At 44.1% G+C, this 12,918-nt stretch overlaps 1 protein-coding gene across 1 annotated transcript in view; it reads left to right on the forward strand.

The window, feature by feature from the left end:
• Positions 1-12,918, forward strand: part of ACAD9 (acyl-CoA dehydrogenase family member 9) — a 54,706-nt gene that overhangs the window by 34,278 nt on the left and 7,510 nt on the right. Inside the window, 6 exon segments of the mRNA XM_043976327.1 lie at positions 3,471-3,546; positions 4,412-4,482; positions 4,759-4,878; positions 5,095-5,223; positions 10,734-10,813; positions 12,578-12,704. Coding sequence (XP_043832262.1) covers positions 3,471-3,546; positions 4,412-4,482; positions 4,759-4,878; positions 5,095-5,223; positions 10,734-10,813; positions 12,578-12,704 — 603 coding nt within the window.

Consider the following 12,918-nt stretch of genomic DNA (forward strand, 5'->3'; position numbering starts at 1 on the left):
TCTTCCATTGCTTGGTTTGCTACATCTCCTCCCCCTCTTCCAGCCTCTCATCCCCCCAATCTCTCCTTGTCCAAATCCTTCTCATCCTTCAAGGCCCAGCTCAGAAAAGATCTCTTTCATGAATTCTTCTGGGACTTGCCAACATGAAGTATCAAGTTGGTTGGAACACAGGCCACTGTTTTTACTGACCCCAACTTTGTATGAAGACTGAGTACAACCTGCAATGACTGTCTTAGGGAGAAAAGCCTAGATTTAAGTGAGTTGCCTAGGACCAAGCAGAGCTTTTTGTGGACTAGAATTAGCTCGATAAAAGATTCACCAACCTTTCTTGACAGTGGAGGTTAAGTGACTTGCCCAGGGTCACACATCTAGTAAGTGTCAAGTGTCTGAGGCCAGGTTTGAACTCAGGTACTCCTGAATCCAGGGCCGGTGCTCTATCCACTGCGCCACCTAGCTGCCCCCCTACTTTTCTTCATAAAACTAAGACCAAAAAATGCAATTCCAGTCAGCTGTCTGACATTTAAATCAAAGTCTTAGACATCACATCTAAGAAGTGCTTCCAAATGCATTTAAAGCAAGTTTTGGGGGATGCTAACAATTTATGTAAAGTAGTCTCTTTCTTAGTTAGATGTTATAAGCTCAGCAGTTTCCAACCAATTTCAAGAGAAAGGAATAGAATACTGAGAACATCTCCTTACTCTTTGGGGAAACAAACATAACTATGATGTTGAAAATGAAAATGCTAGTGGAAAATTATATTCAGTATACCAAGTATGGAAAAGAAAGCAGTGAAATCTATTCTCACATAGGCTGTGGAAAATGGGAGGGGGGGAGAGAAATGCCCCATAAAAAATGTTAGATCCCAACAACTGTATAGCTTACTGGGATGAAAAACTTTTTTTCTGAAAATGAGGGTCTTTTTAAAAAAATGATCCCAGGAAGAGCAATTGTACCAAAACAGGTTCGATGATGAATGAAAGAATTGTCCAACTGGCTATTTGTCATGTCAAGTAAGAGATGTGGGGCTCTTTTCAAAGGATAATGCTAACATTCGATGCATTTAGAGGACATTGGACCCTAAGCGTTGAAAATAAGTTTGGATCATCAAAGTCAAAGCCAGTGACTACTCCTGGTGGAATGGCATGCCAGTGACCCGTCCTCAGGGTGGCCACACCCTGTCGAGGCCAACTCAAAAGTCAGTGCTCAGGGGGGCAGCTAGGTGGCACAGTGGATAGAGCACCGGCCCTGGATTCAGGAGGACCTGAGTTCAAATCCGGCCTCAGACACTTAACAATTACTAGCTGTGTGACCCTGGACAAGTCACTTAACCCCAATTGCCTCACCAAAAAAAAAAAAAAAAAAGTCAGTGCTCAGATTGATTTTTGTTGCTGAGGAGTCATGATCTTCCAGGTTGAAAATATAAGAAACTGGGGGCAACTAGGTGGCGCAATGGATAAAGCACCGGCCCTGGATTCAGGAGTACCTGAGTTCAAATCCGGCCTTAGACACTTGACACTTACTAGCTGTGTGACCCTGGGCAAGTAATTTAACCCCCATTGCCCTGCAAAAAAAAAAAAAAAAAAAAAAAAAGGAAATATAAGAAACTGAGTTTGCCTAAGAGTAGTTAGTAAAACCTCATACTCTTATCCCTGCTTCAAAAACATATCCCTTCCAATGTAATGGCTAGTAGGGAAGTTCTCCTTATTGAAACATTTGGAAATAGTCCATCCTGATTCCTTCTGGTTACAGCTGTATCAGTCAGGTTTTCCTGACAGACAAAAGTATATCAGAAATCCTCTTTGGGAGCTGTGGTACAGCTATGCCTTGGGCTCTCGAAGCACAGAGTTGGATTTTGACAGGCAAGCAAATGGGGAGTAGGGGGTGGGGTGTTTCTATGGGACGAGTCCATTTCAGGTACTCTAGTCTTCTGAGAGAACAGCCTTGTCTCTCACCACTCATGGAGACATGCACCCATTGATTCAGCATCTCAGCCTAAGTCATGTTTGGAGGCCCCAGGTGGTTCCTGTCACCTGTACCTGAGGCATAGCTTCAATTCCCAGCAGCCATGTGACAGTAGAACATGGGGAGGTCTGGCAGATGCTCTCCTCTGAGTGCCCCCTGGTCTTGGGGTGAGCTGGTGAGCTGTTCAGTCATGTAGGTACTAAGTGTCCGGGCAGGATTTTTGCCCAGATGCCAGACCCCATGTGGTGCAAGCCCCAGTAGCCCCCTCTTGCTGCTGTTTGCTGGCATACTCTCCTAGTGACACATCCTTGGAGGGTGGGGAGAAGGCATGGCTTGTTTTGGAAGAGAACGTGGACCTGAGCGGATAGTCTGCTATCTGCACATGACTAACCTTGAATGAGATTTATCCAGGTTTAGAAGTGGGTGCCTGTTAGGCTATTTGTCCAACTACTAGCACTTGGGGTGGAGATGGAGGTGCCTTGTGTGAGGTGTCAAGAAACTTGAGTTACCCAGCCTTGCAGAGAGCGCAGCAGGGTGTCCCTGAACAGGTCCTGGCCAGGGAGGAGGGAGAGAGCCTCCCATGGAGCAGTAAACCAGCTTCCCCATTCATGCATGACTGCTGCATTGCAGGAGAGGCCCCATGGCTCGACTCCTGCTGCTCACATTGCCCATCCTTCCCCACGCAAAAAGATAAAAAACAAAAAAATAGGAAAAAGAAACATTGGGGAAAGAGGACAGTGAAAATGAAGAATAAAATACCTTTAATTGAAAGGAATATAAACACATTTTATAGATGTATATTACCATAAATTTATGTAATTAGTTTTCATTATATTGCTTTTTTCCTTTCAAAGGAAAGGTCCCTTTTTAGGGATTTGGCCTTTATTCAGAAGTAGCCTAGATCTGGACTGATATGGCAGTCTCTCCTTTCCCTAAATCATACCACTTCATAACCCTTGGTATCATTGTTCGTGTTCATGTTTGTGTCTTTTGTACTGGACCGTGAGCTCCTTGGGAAGACTGTCTTATAATCTTTGTATCCCCTATAGCACTCAGCACATAGTAGGTCCTTGGTAAATATCTGCTAAAATGACTGAGTGGTGTCATTAAGAAGCAGGCTCAGGCCATGATATGGACATGTTATTGCAGCAGTCACTGAATGTGATTTTATTGACATGTGGCCTTTTTCCTCAACCAAAGCTAAATGCCAGACAGAGACCTCTTAGGAACCCTGCAGACTTTGGATATTTGCCACAATCTTAATTCAGCATCTGAAATTTGTGAGCCTCCACCCTCTTTGTGCGCATTGGTGCCTTCCCCCAGATTGTTGGTTTATTTCTCAGTTCAAACTCCTTAACTAAGTCTAATCTTTGCGATGTTGTTAGTTATCATGTTTGCTGCTAGTAGCAATCTTATCCTGGTTGCACACACAGTTACTATAGTGCACTCCCTTCTCTGGAATGTGATGAAATCTTAATGTTAAGTAAAGCCTTTCCTTCTTCTTACAGATAGCAATGAATGTCCTGAATAGTGGACGATTTAGCATGGGAAGTTTAGTTGCTGGAATGATCAAGAAGTTGATTGGTAAGTCGAGTAAGCATGAGGAAGTAAAGTACTTGTGAATATTTGTCCAGTGGCCACTCTAGGCACTTGATTCCAAAACGAAGAGGACTCAGCCATTTTAAGGTAACTGTTGAAAGAAATAACGTGAAAAAGAAAGAATATTTCAGATTTGGTTTTATTGTTTCTTTTCTCTTGTGTGATTGGGCTTGAAAAACATATTTGTTCTTCAAAGTAGTAAATCTTTGAGTGTAGCCACTATCTAATGTGTGTAGAAGAGAAAAGCACCCACCACTTACCCTGTCCAGTTTGTTGTTCAGTTATTTCAGTTGTATCCAACTCTTTGTGACCCCATTTGAGGGTTGTTTTGTTTTGTTTTGTTTTGGTGAGGCAATTGGGGTTAAGTGAATTGTCCAGGGTCACACAGCTAGTAAGTGTCAAGGGTCTGAGGCTGGATTTGAACTCGTGTCCTCCTGAATCCAGGACCAGTGCTCTATCCACTGTGCCACCTAACTGCCCCCATTTGAGGGTTTTTTGGCAAGACCCACAAAGTGAGTGCTGAAGAAGGCAAGCTCTCTTTGCAAGGGCTACAGTGTGCCTGATGATTATGTCCAGAATGCCTGGGACAGCAGTTTGGCCCTAATAAAGCAGGACACAAAAGGCAGTGTTTTCCTTTTCTTCAGACTTTTCAGGATATATATGTTGGAGGCTTCTTTTAGTCTTAACCCTCGGTCCCTACAACTGAACAAATTCCACTTTCTGAGAAGGTAGAGATGGATCTATCCCCTGTCACTCCTGCTAATACATTTGGAAGCTCTGAAAGATGACTTTAGGGAAGCATTTCAGGATAGCATGGAAATCATCCTTCTTACTGTTTTCTTTTCTTAAGGAATGACAGCAGAATACGCCTGTACAAGGAAGCAGTTCAACAGACCTCTAAGTGAATTTGGATTAATTGAGGTAATTAAGAACCTGAAGGCTTTCCTTGCTCATTTCAAAGGCATCTTCAGCTGGGGTTAGTGTGTGCTTTAAAAGTAGAGACTTTTTCACCATTATAATAGTGACTACTTGTGGTGGTGATTTAGAAAACAGAAATAAAGATGTTTTATTTCCTGTAAATATCTTCACTAAAACTTCTGTTTTGGGATAAGGCTGCTTGTCCTGCTTAACCATACAGATAAGTGGTTCAAGAGCCAGATGTAAATTGGTCTTTGTGTCTGTTCTCATGAACTCCAGGAAAAGTTTACTCTGTTGGCTAAGAAAACATACGTGATGGAGAGTATGGCCTACCTCACTGCTGGGATGATGGACAGCCCAGGTGTTCCTGATTGCTCTGTGGAGGCAGCCATGGTGAAGGTGACTGGGAAAAGTGGGGCCACTGTGGTTTTTAAGAGGCTGAAAGAAAGATGCCACTCCCACAATGGGAAGAAGCATTGCAGGCCTTCTTGGCAATGGCCAGAGAGATTCAGGGATGGCGAGCGAGTGAGTGAGAGAGAGAGAGAGAGAGAGAGAGGGAGGGAGAGGAGAGAGGGAGAAATGCCACAATAATAATGATTTTGTCATTTGTGGTAGGTGTTCAGCTCTGAAGCAGCCTGGGTTTGTGTGAGCGAAGCTCTACAAATTGTTGGAGGCCTGGGATACATGAAAGATTACCCCTATGAGCGCTATCTCCGGGACTCAAGGATTCTGCTGATTTTTGAGGTTGGTCTTGAGTTTTATACTTGTCACAATGACCAGTGTTCTTCTGATTGGAGTGAAATATGTATTAGAAAACTTATGTTCTTTTCCTAGCTAGTGGAACATCAGAAAGAACTTAGCCTTTGTTTCCCGTTTCAGCCTCCTGGGTGGTATATATGGTGTGGTTCTTCTGGTAAATTGGCTTTGAGTTTTGAAGGGTCCAAGTCCAAGCTCAGATGCTTGGAGAACAGTGTGGATGAACTTAAATGCATAGGGTTTGTCTCCTAGTCACGGTGGACGCTTGTGTGGCTGTATGTCTCCTATCCCAGCAGAGTAATGCCCTTTGCCAGAAGGGGAAATGGAGTGTTTAGGTGGCTCAGGATAAATGCAGGCCCACTCTTAGAAGCACAGCGCAAGGTCACATTTTATTGGAATGTCTTTCTGAACAAAAGGCAGCACACAGTTCTTGATTTAAAAAAACAATAGCTTATTTTTTGTGTTTGTCCATCTTCTATGAGCCTCACAAGAACTATGTATTATTCTGCTGTTGCCAATGATGAGATGGAGGTTAGATGACCAGCCCAAAGTCAGGTCTCAGACCTGGAGCTTTTTGACTATAAGGCCTATGTTCTTTCTACTCCACTGTCTCCCTCCTTATTTAAAGTAGAGGGAAGATACTGCTTTTTTCACATTTAAGATATTTGCTTATGGAGTTTGGTATAGCGTGTGTGCTTTCTGGAGGTGGTTCAAGATATCAGCGCTTTGAAAAAGAATCCAGAGAGGGTGGGAGGGGGGAGAGGAGGAGAGAGGGAGGGAGGGAAGGAGGGAGAGAGAGAGAGAGAGAGAGACACTCTACCATGTCACCATGGGCAGTCACCTTCTCTGGGCCTCAGGTTTCTCATCTGTAAAACTTGGGCAGTGACACCTCTCATGCCAAGGTGGATGTGTGGCTCAAGGGAGATGATGCATTGCAAATAAAGGGATGACCAAATGGCAGTTGTTAGAGGCATTATCATTATCATTATCTCCAAATGAAATCATTGTCTTCCTCCACAGATTTTCTTAGACCACATTGCATCTCTTCTTAACTAAGTCCTTTCATTTCCAACCTTAAATTATTCTACATTTCTTTTTCTGTGTCATGTCCCTCCAAACCTTAAAAGAATATAAGCCCCTTGAGAACAAGGCATGTGTTATTCTTACATCCCCAGTGTCTAGCATGTTGCCTTAACAGTAGCAGTTTGGTTTTATATACATTTTGTTAAATTAGACCAGTTTGTTATAAATGGCCTACACTCTCCAAGCTACGTATTTGGGAGGGTCCACATAATATCATCTTGCAGTCAGCAAGATGGTTGCAAAAATGGTGGCCAGAAGGGGCAGCTAGGTGGTACAGTGGATAAAGCACTAGCCCTGAAGTCTAGAGGACTTGAGTTCAAATTCAGCCTCAGGCACTTATGATCTGTGTGCCCCTGGACAAGTCACTTAACCTCCATTGCCTCCAGAAAAGAAACAATGGCCAGAGCCTGGCTAAATTGAACTCACAACCATGGGGTTTGGGGTGGGCTTTCAGAAACAATGTAATTGACTGCACTTAAGCCTATGGGTCCACTCTCTGCCCTGATAACCTGTAATTCCACAGCATCTCATGCACTAGAAGAGCAGGCCCAGTGTTAATCCTTTTGTCACTAGCCATTTTTGAACCAAGCCTATAAATAGATTCCTTTCCAGAGAAACGTTTATCTTTTTACGAAATACATCTCCAGAAGTAAAGGACTTCACAGTCACAATTTTACTCTGTGTGGTTTTTCAGGAGTCACCTGTAGACCTAGATCAAAGGATGCCAGTAATTGCCCAAGGGATTTAGTACTGGATTTGACATCCCATTGAGAGCATATTTACTTATTGTTTCTTTGGGTAAAAAAAATTCTTTTAAAAATCAAACATGACACTAAAGAGGGTGAGTGGATCGCTTAATCCTCATTTTATTCATCATGCACTTGAGAGAAGGGAACCCATTTGCTCTTCACAATTCAGGAAGTTTTTAATTAGCAGGAAGTCTGGGATATGGATTCAGTCCCCTGGAAGCAAATCAGGAAAGGAAGCCCTGTTTGCAGCATTGCAGTAATTACTGCTCAAGACCATAAGCTCATAAGAAAGAGAGAGAATCCTTTCCTCTATGAGTAACATTTCCTAATCAGGTGGAATGCCTTCTTCCACTTTGCTCATACATCTGCGGCATTTACTCCATTCAGCACACCTGATTTATGGGAGTTAGGGTTTGAGCTTTGTGACTATAGGGTAGCTGTCTGTGTCTCAGGGTCCCTGTTCTTTCTGTTCCCCTCACACCTTTGAGCATCTATGCTGTTGTCCTCTTAACTCGCCTCCAAGTTGTACCCACAATGTATGTCTAAGGCACACTGCGAAGTGCAGGTGGATTGTTCACCAGTGGCCTGTCTGCCCACACTTTGAAATGCAGTGTTTCCTTTGAGGCTGCTGGACAAAATCTCAGCTCACACATTGTATCCTGACTCTGTGTGAGTGCGTACTGTCTCCTTTGTGTCTTTGGTCTTCCAAGGAAGCCCAGTGGGAAAAAAAAGGCAACAAGAAAGGAAACCCAGGCAGCCTTGAGTAAGTGGAGAATAGACATGAGTGTGTCCAGAAAGTGGGAGGCCACTTCATATCTTGAGGATGTGAAGATTCCTGGTCTTCTACAGAACAGTATGAGTCTCTCCGTGTTGTGGAGACCAAAGAAAGCTTAGTTTTGAGTCAGGTACCAGGAGTGACATAAAGAGCTTCCGGCCTAGAATCGGAATGTATAATAAAGGAAGGTTGACTAGAAACTGGCCCAGAGCATGACCTGCCTCTAGTGGATGCCAGAGAAGTCAGAGGGTGGGAAGATGAGTGTTCTCTCTCTCTCTCTCTCTCTCTCTCTCTCTCTCTCTCTCTCTCTCTCTCTCACGCACACGCACACAGAATCACTTATTGGACTCTCCTCCAACACAAACTTCCCTCCTGGGAGGGCAGGATCTTGCTGTGGGGCAGTAATCAGAGATTACTGACAGAGGGCACCTGCTTACTGAATGAAGCATGGACATTGTGTGATCTGTGTCAATGGTCTCATTACATCATCTTTCCTACCAGGCACAGTCTCCTTTCCCATTATTGTCTCACAACCTTCATGTCATCTTTGGCTCCTAACTTTCACTTGTCCTTGATATCCATCGAATGGCCAAATCCTGTTTTTATACCTCCACAACATCACTTATATCTGCCTGCCTCTTTCTTGGCACAGTGAATAGTGCTGGTCCTGCAGGAAGACTCATCTTCCTGAGCTCAAATCTGGCCTCAGACACTTATTAGCTGTGTGATCCTGGGCAAGTCATTTACTCTTGTTTGTCTCAGTTTCCTCATCTGTAAAATGAGCTGTAGAAGGAAATGGCAGACCACACCAGCATCTCTGGCAAGAAAACCCCAAATGGGGTCACAAAGTTGGACACAACTGAAAAATGACTAAACAATAATACCATGTCCTCTCTATTCACAACCATCATGTTAGTTTGGAAACTTTGCACCTCTTCCCCAGACTATTGCAATATCCTCCTAATTGGTCTTCTTCCTTCAAGTATTTCCCTTTTCAAATCCATCCTACACACAGCTGCCAAAGAGATATTCCTCCAGTGTAAATTGAATCACATCACATCCCTATTCTGTAAACTCCAGTGGATCCCTGTTGACTCTAGGATCAAATATTATTTCATCTTTTAAATTTGATTTTTAAAAAAATTATAGTATACATAACTGTTAGCGTAGAGGTATGTGGCTAATGATAGGGATCAGATCTGTGATTTCGCTGGTGGAGTGAATTTCCAGGTGAGGAAATTCCCTCCACCAGTGCAGGTCAGCACCTTCTCTGCAGCTCATAGTCTTAGAGAGTTGCTCCCAGCACTGAAGTTGAAGTGACTTTCTCAGGATGACAGTGAATAAGCACACGTGTCGGGGTTACACGCTCAAGGTTTTTTAATAATTGGGGTGTCTAAGTGAAAAGTTTGACAATTACTGGCCAAAATAAAATACATCCATAACTTCTTAGGAATCATCAACTCTCGGCTCCTTTATCCTCCCACCCTTTTGGATGTTCAAACCCCAGCCCAGGATTGTCCCCAACATCTGCCTCTTCCAGTCTAACTTGTATTGCTGAACTAAGCTGGTGGAGGTAACACAGCCAAGCCTTAGTCCCCTTTACATTTATGTCCTCTTATCTCAGCAGCCCCCTCACCACCCAGCAGGACAGCCTGGTTATTCCTCCCTCTTGGGTCTTCTGTCTCACCTCATAGAGAAGCTACTTCAGACTTCTTATTTTCCCCAGATCTGCCCCAGCAGCCTCTCCTTTCTTTCTTGGCTGAACACCTTGCCTTGTACTTTATGGAGAAAATAGAGACCATTTGCTGGGAGCTCCATCTTCTCTCTGTCTCGGAACCCCTTGACATCAGTTCTCATTCTGTCCATTGTTCAAGTCTAACGGAAAGGTGACCCTTATTTTTTTCCTCCTTTTTTTTCCTTTTTATTTATTTATTTATTTTGGGTTTTTTAACTTATTTTTTTAAATGATAAAAATATTTTATTATTTTCCAGTTACATGTAAAGATAGTTTTCAACATTTGTTTTCAAAAGATTTTCAGTTCCAAATTTTTCTCCCTCCCTTCCCTCCTCCCTCCCCAAGACAGCAAGGAATCTGATATAGGTCATATGGACAATCACATTAAACCTATTTCAGCATAGTCATGTTGTGAAAAAAGAATCAGAACACAAGGGAAAAACCTCAAAAAAGGGGGAAAAAACAACCAAAAAGTAGAAACGGCATGGTTCAATCTGCATTCAGAACCCACAGTTCTTTTTTCTGAATGTGGAAAGCACGTCCCATCATGAGTCCCAAGGCTGTCACAGTTGATCATCACACAGTGTTGCTGTTACTGTGTGCAATGTTCTGGTTCTGCTCACTTCACTCAGCAAAAGGTGACCCTTCTTGCAGTCACTCACCTTTTTATACATAGCCTTAATCTCATCCACTCCCCCATCTTCTCTAGCAGATTGTTCCTTTATAATCCTCCCACTATCTCTAATCTTCCATCTCTACCTACTGCTTCTTTCCCTGCTGCCTTCAAATATGCCTCCGTGTCTTCTTCTATCCCAGACCTTGCCCTCCCCTCAGTTTATCTTCTCCCTTTCCTCCGTTGCCTAGCCCAATAGCTAGAAGAAGCTGTTTATGCTGGTCGCCTCCCCTTCTTCACTGGTTACTACTGTGCTTTCCAAAAGTTACCAGTGATCCTGAATTGCCAGATCTGGTGGTTTTTTCTCAGTCCTCATCCTTCTCAGTGTCTCTGCTGACCATCTCTCAATACTGAAGTAAATGTGTTAATGCTGTCAGTCAATAGGGCTGCCTTAACACTTTGGGAACTCTTCTTTCCAGCCTGGGGAGATGCATCTGAAAGCCTCAAATTGGCATTTCATAGGTATGTGTTTTGCCCTTTTAGGGAACAAACGAGATCCTCCGCATGTATATTGCCATGACAGGACTACAGCATGCAGGCCAAGTCTTAACCAAAAAAATCAGGTATGTATGTGTGCATACAGTGTTGGGGCTTCCCAATTCTTTCAGTCACTGAACTCTTATTAGCTAACTCCCCCAACTCTGACTTTCTCCAGGAAATAGAAGGCACACACCTTACATGTCTCCTCTCTGCTCTTTCCCTCATCTAACCAAAAGTTTGGACTACGGGAGGGGGAGAAACCACTCTCAGGGACCCTCCTCTCCAAAGCTGAGGGGGCGGGTCTAAAACTGCCTAGAGAAACTTTCCCAGGGCATGAAACACATCAGAGAGCCAGTCCAAAGTCCCAAGCAGTGCTACACGAAAAGGAGGGTCCACCCACCTTTCCAGCTGCCCTTAAGTTGGAGGAGATCGAGACGACAGAGCCTCACCTATCGTCCGCTTTCTACCCCGCCTCCACCTGCCTTTTCCTTTTTCCTCTCCTCTGAGATTGCTGCACCCTCCTGGCCGGTTTCCTCCCTGCCTTTCTCCCAGACACTACAGCCCATAAGGGAAGGTGGTTTTCAAAGTCTGTGGAATAGCAGGCATCTCTCATAGGACAGCAGAGCTCGGAGGTGAAGAGGAGTCTGGGGTCTGTGTCTGCTCATTTGTTGGGTTTTAGATATTGCTGCTGGGAATCAAACAGGAATCGCTAGTACCCATTTCTTTGGCGTGTTTTCTGGAGGAACTGCTTCCGAGCCAGGTTAATTGAAATTTCACTGTGAACAAGACCCACACCTGAATTACTTGACTTCCTGATGATGGCCCCTTGGGAGTGATTCCTTTGAGTGAGAAAAAGGTTCCCCCAGAACTCCCATCCCAGCTGTCCTAAGCCCTCAGCTTTGGGGGGCAGCATGATTTGTGGCTGGGGAGTTGAGCAGGTGACAGAAGAGAAGCTAAATGATCACAATGGCAATGACATTTACCTTTAGCCTGTATAGACACAAAATCTGCAAAATGACTTCGGCCAGCAGCACACATCTCATCCCCATTTTACAGATGAGGAAACGGGCTCAGAGAGGTTGACATGCCCTGGGTCACACAGCTACTAGAGTTGGACCCAAATCCTCATTCCAGGTCCAGTGTCGTTTCCCCACCCCACGTTACCTCTAAATAAGACAGGACAAAGTAATCACCTTTTAGCAGGGACAGGAGAGTTCATAGGGTCATATATATATTTTTTTTGGTGGGGCAGTGAGGGTTAAGTGACTTGCCCAGGGTCACACAGCTAGTAAGTGTCAAGGGTCTGAGGGTGGACTTGAACTCAGGTCCTCCTGAATCCAGGGCCAGCACTTTATCTACTGCACCACCTAGCTGCCCCCGTGGGGTCATATTCTTTAAGGAGCTTTGGGAGTTGAAGGCCCAGCTTCTTCACTTCCAGCCAGGTGTAAGATGACTTGCAGTTACCTCCTAGCCCTGGTTCCCTCACTGTTCCATTGCCTCACTAACCAAAGGGAAGGTCAGTGACCTTGCCACATCTCCTCAGCAACACTTCCACTGTACTCCCAAAAACACACATTTGCTTCCAGTATAACCAAAAGCAAACCTCTTTCAGTAAAATGAAGATCATAACTTCTGCTCTGTCCTCAACAACATTGTAAACAGTACCTTCAGAATGCTTTGAAATTAGACCTTCCATAAGCATCGCTCTTATCACAAAATCCTGTAGGCTATACTCTGAACAAATAGCCTTTCTGCTGAAATTCTCTTTTGAGAAATTAGCCATCATCATCCTTTGTCAGAACTATTGGTACCTGGCTTATTGAGTAGGTTTGTGAATCCAATTTCAGAGATATGAAGAAGGGAAACTTCAATGTTGCGATGGAACATGTATCAAGCAAACTTCGAGAGAGCCTGATCAGGAAGGTCGATCTTGGTTTAACAGGGAAAAATGGAATGGTGCATCCCAGTGTGGAGGTGAGTATGGCTTAGACTTCTTGGTCATTGATGGTGGTGATCCAAGAAGCTGGTGGTAATCCAAGAGGCCAGCCATAATCTATCACAGTGGGAAGCTCGGGGAGTAATGGTTTGTTTTAGGCCACAAGCCCTGCGGGCTAGGTTAGCTTAGGTGGAGGGGGTAGCCCTGGGCTCTCTTCCCATCCTTGAAACAAGACAACAACAGACAGATCCA

This window comes from Dromiciops gliroides, chromosome 1 (assembly GCF_019393635.1).
Source record: "Dromiciops gliroides isolate mDroGli1 chromosome 1, mDroGli1.pri, whole genome shotgun sequence".
NCBI lineage: Eukaryota > Metazoa > Chordata > Mammalia > Microbiotheria > Microbiotheriidae > Dromiciops > Dromiciops gliroides.